A 4,858-nucleotide genomic window follows, 5' to 3' on the forward strand; every position below is an offset into this window, starting at 1 on the left:
GAACCTCAACGAACTCCGGCACCGAAACATCCTGACTGACACCACTCTGGTGGTCGGCACTGTGCACCTGCGGGCGCACTGTGCCGTGCTTGTGGCCTGCAGGTTGGTGCACGGGTCCCCTCTGCATTCTTCTGTCATGCACATTTCTGTGTGTGTTCTCAGTTACCTGAGGAAAACTGACTGACTCTGTTTGGTTAAAATGAACAAAGGTTTCTCTTCTCTTCCTAAGTACTATGGTAGCTTTTAGTTGATTTCACCTGAGAAATAGATTAGGTGCTTTACCCTTCACATTTTCCTGCTTGTGACTGGGGGCATCCTTGGTCTTCTTCTTCTTTTCCTTTCTTAATTCCCTTATCAAAACCATTGCAATTCATCCAGATTAATACAAACATCAGTTGCATATTTTATCTGAAATATTTCTGTCTCTCTTACTCTCCTCTCAGTGGGTTCTTCTACTCGCTGTACTCCCACGGCGTGTTGCTCCAGGAGCGTGGCGGCAGCGGGGAGCGGCTCACGGCCGTGTCTCTCCCCAGCACCTTGGACCCATCCAGTGTCTCCCTGCTGCTCGACTTCATGTACACCTCCCGCCTCCCTCTGACACCAAGCATCGTCCCTGGGGTGCTTGCTGTTGCGACCTACCTGCAGATGGACCACGTGGCTGATACCTGCCGAGATTTCATGCAGTTGCACTGGTGAGAACATCTGTTGTCAGGCCAGGACAGACTCTGTAGATTAGTTGTAGATGCTAGCGTGCACAATGAACTCAAACCACCATCCAGTGTAATTCAAACTGGATTAATTTTGATATCCAGTCTTTTTTATTTTTTACTTTTGTGACTGACAGGTTCTTTGTTTTTCAGCAAGAAGAATTTGAGTGCAAGACACCCACAGATAGAGCTGGACTCCAGGGTGTCTGTAGCCTCTGTGGTCCCCAAAGGAGGGGACCTACTTCATCCAGGATCCCAGCAACTACTCCCAGTGGCAGGAACAATGAGGCAAGAGAAGATGAAAATCTGTTTATTTAGATGAATGTTGCCATTTCATAATCTGATCCTGGCAACTAGAGTATATTACTGTGTGTCTGAGGGTATGACTTTAACAAGTCTACTGGTGGTTCGTGTGCCAGGTTTAGCTCATTAACTTGCTTCCTTTGTTTCTCCTACAGAGTCCCTGTGCAGGGAGGGGGCTCTCTCAAGCCAGGGGCTTTCACAACATCCCATTCTGGGGCAAAGGATGTGAAAAGAGAGCCTGAGTCACCCTCAACTCCATCTCCAGACAGCCCCACCCGCTCCAGCTGCCAACCAAACTCTCCAGCCGAGTCCAACACCTGTAACAAAAACCTTGCAGTAAGTTTAAAGTAGCTTAGAAAGATTCAAGGTCAACATGTGGTTTATTTTAATACTGACAACTTTGTCTTATAGGCAAACTGAAGTTACTGACAGTGTTGTGTTTATTTCTCCAGAGCGATACCAAAGCCACACCAGACCCAAAGGCCTGCAACTGGAAAAAATACAAGTACATTGTCCTCAACCCTCTCTGTGCAGCCACTACGGTGAAGGAAGAGTTGATGGAGGAACCCCAAAGTCAAGCATCACCCATTGTGGACAGGATGAGCTTGACACCCAAAGCACCAGCAGAGGTGTGGTCTGGTGAAGTGCCTGGTCAGATTGATAGGTAAGAGGCTTAGAAGGAATAATGGGGATTGTTATTTGGGAAAAATAAACACAGTTTGAGTGTAAATCTAAATGTATGAACCCCTCTCTTAGACAGGGGCAGGCCTCCTGCTACAAGGGTTCTGGCCGAGCCCCTCCCCTCCGTCCACCCCCGTCTGTGGATCACTCTACATTACCTCCCCTGCATGAGGGAACAGGTAGAAGCTAAAGCTCTGTCATACTGCAGACATTTTTAAACACATTATGCCTCAGATATTTGCAATCTTTCAAACATATTCCTTCAAATGCATGTGTGTTAAATGCTTTTCCTCTTTTGTCCACCTTTGTTCAGTCTCACCTTGCACCGTTTTCCCAAAACTGCACCCCACTGACCCAGAAGCTGCCCATAACAACCAGCATGCATCCAAGTGTGAGAACTACTATGGTCCCTACTGTTATTCTGGCAACCTTCAGGGAACCAAGACCATCTGCTCAGGTGAGCCTATTAGACATGCCTCCTATTCTCTATTTCTCTCTCTGTGTTCTTGTTTTAGGGACTGTTAAGTGACAGTGACCTTTACTCTGGCAGGTGAGAAGCCTTACCGCTGTAACGTATGCGGCGCTCAGTTCAATCGACCCGCTAACCTGAAGACTCACTCTCGCATCCACTCTGGAGAGAAACCGTACCGCTGTGACACCTGTGGTGCACGATTTGTTCAGGTAAGGGCTAACTTTGTGTGTGTGTGTGTGTGTGTGTGTGCGTGAGCATGAGCAGATTTTAGAGTTTCCTCTTTGTCTCGTACATTTCATTCATCTAATTTTGGGAAACACACTTAATTCATTTCTTGCTAAGATTTAGACACAAAACTCAATCTCAGCACCTAAAGATAAAAAAATGACAACAGTTCAGTCACTAAAAGGGAACAAAGAACATCATTTTGTTCACTGTGCATGTACACTTTTGCAGTGGTATTGCAGAAACATGAGGTGATGTTTGAGGGCTGAGACTGACGCCTGGTTTCACTGGTTTGTTCCACTTGTCACACTTCTAATCCTGTTTCTGCGGTTTGTTCTGGTGCAGGTCGCCCACCTCAGGGCCCACGTTCTGATCCATACAGGGGAGAAGCCTTACCCCTGCCACACCTGTGGCACCCGCTTCCGCCACCTGCAGACCCTGAAGAGCCACCTGCGTATCCACACCGGAGAGAAGCCTTACACTGTGAGTCAGAAACACACATTATCTGTTTGACAATCACAGAACCCCCTTATCATTGTCCTGCCACGTCCCTGCTGTCTAATCTGTTGACTTGTTGTTGTCCAGTGTGAGAAGTGTGACCTGCACTTCCGCCACAAGAGCCAGCTGCGTCTCCACCTGCGCCAGAAACACGGGGCTGTGACCAACACCAAGATCCGCTACAAGGTCCTGACCGAGCCCTACCAGCCCAGTCTGCAGGCCTGCTGAGGAGGATGACCTCTGACTCATTAATCATAACAGTCAGAATAATATCTGAACATCTAAATTTCAATCATTGTCAATCAATCAGGTTCAATCATTTTAACTTATTAGCACATGCTTTTTGAACGTACACATTTTAACAGATTGTTAAATCACCAGCTTGGACATCATATGATGAGTTACATTTGCAGATTTACAAATAACTCTAAGCATCTACATGTTGTTGGATGAGGTTCGGAGCTTACATAAAACAGTGTTAATGCGAACGATAATGGGCTAATTTGGAGTCCTGGGTTGATTTTCTGAGATGGAGATGATGTTAAGGAAAGTGTTTTTGAAGGTTTGTGAAGGGACATAAACAAAGGAGCAGGTGTAGTACTTCAGGTTGAGTGTACTCTGGATTTTGAAGAACTGTGAGTATGTGAAGTGTTTCAAGGAAATATAAAGCAAGTTTTTTTGAAGGAGAATGTGATTTTTGGAGTTTTTTGAGTAAAGTGAAAGTGGGTTTTAAGCCTGGCGAAGCACTTAATCGGTGTTAATAAGTTTTCTTTTTTAAATGTGACTTTGACTCAGATTTATCTTAACTTTAAGGCCTGGAGCCTGTGTGTTCTTTAAGAACATGTACAGTATGTACACAGTGATATCAGCTGCAGGCAAACGACTTAGTTGTCTTTTACTGAATTGAAAGTATAGGAATTAAATGCTATATTTCTTTCCGATATTTTGAGTAAGATGACTGTAAGCAATTGGATCATTAATAATATTAAATTTGTATGTGTATGGGTTCATTTGCTGGACAAACATGGTTTTGTACAATTTGAATGAAATTCTTTTTATATCAATTGGACGTTTTGTGCTTGGCGTTTCATTTATATGATGTGTGTAATATACGACGAACAAACACATGAACATCAATATCCAGAAACAAGTCTCAAGTTTCAAAAGGTTGTCAAAAATAATGTTGCTAGTATAGAAACAGTCCCAAAACGCTGACTGAACTGCTCATACTAAACTTGCAGTGATGCAGACTCTGCTCTTTCTGATACACGTCCCTCCTTCAGCCTTTGTCCTCCCTGAACTTCCTTCCTGTCATTAACACACATTTTCTACCCATGATTCATTTCTTCTGTCCCGCCATTTTTTTTTTTAAGTTTGTTTGTTTTTTTTTCTTGGTGTGTGGTGTGGAAACAATGAAGTCCAGGGCACCTGCTTCCTCCGGGCCAGAGTCTTAATACCCAGGAGACAACATGTGTGTGAGCTCGCTGGTGCTTCCTGAAGGTGGGGGTGATGGTGGGGGCTGCAGACCTCTGCTGACCTCTCCCACCCTCTGTCATCCCCGCTTCCAGCTCACTGATGAGTTGTGGCTAGCGGGGTTTATTGTCCATGCTCAGCAAACAGATGTTGGAAGTTTGACGGGACTTTCCAAACTTCAACTCCGTCATCCACAAAAGAAGAAACAACACACAGTGATGTAATTTCCCCCTTAATCAATTTCTAGCCCCTGCAAATCAGTTCACAAAAGTAATAAAGAGTTTGTGTAATATATTATGTAATGACTTTCCACCACTGAAATTACCTGACTGACCCACACTGACTTATTATTCCTTTAAGAACCGACTGATTAAGTCAGGCTGTGGCACCAGACTCAGGACAACAGGCCTCTGTCAGTAAGGTGAGGTGGACATGTTTAGGTCTTGTGCTTGCCTCCCTCTTGTGTTTGTCTCCTGAACACCCACAGGGCAGTTAACTT

General features: G+C 44.8%; 1 protein-coding gene across 1 annotated transcript in view; it reads left to right on the forward strand.

Annotated features, from left to right (window-relative positions):
• Positions 1–3,461, forward strand: part of bcl6b (BCL6B transcription repressor) — a 4,209-nt gene extending 748 nt beyond the window's left edge. Inside the window, exons 3-12 of the mRNA XM_020585880.1 lie at positions 1–102; positions 444–692; positions 861–995; positions 1,166–1,346; positions 1,463–1,674; positions 1,767–1,870; positions 2,005–2,148; positions 2,242–2,372; positions 2,734–2,871; positions 2,974–3,461. The exon at positions 1–102 is cut by the window's left edge and continues 113 nt beyond it. Of these exons, the coding sequence (XP_020441536.1) occupies positions 1–102; positions 444–692; positions 861–995; positions 1,166–1,346; positions 1,463–1,674; positions 1,767–1,870; positions 2,005–2,148; positions 2,242–2,372; positions 2,734–2,871; positions 2,974–3,114 (1,537 nt within the window). The 3' untranslated portion in view covers positions 3,115–3,461. The remainder of the gene's footprint in view (positions 103–443; positions 693–860; positions 996–1,165; positions 1,347–1,462; positions 1,675–1,766; positions 1,871–2,004; positions 2,149–2,241; positions 2,373–2,733; positions 2,872–2,973) is intronic.
• The last annotated feature ends 1,397 nt before the right edge of the window (positions 3,462–4,858 follow it).

Source organism: Monopterus albus, unplaced genomic scaffold (assembly GCF_001952655.1).
Source record: "Monopterus albus unplaced genomic scaffold, M_albus_1.0 scaffold384.1, whole genome shotgun sequence".
Lineage (NCBI taxonomy): Eukaryota > Metazoa > Chordata > Actinopteri > Synbranchiformes > Synbranchidae > Monopterus > Monopterus albus.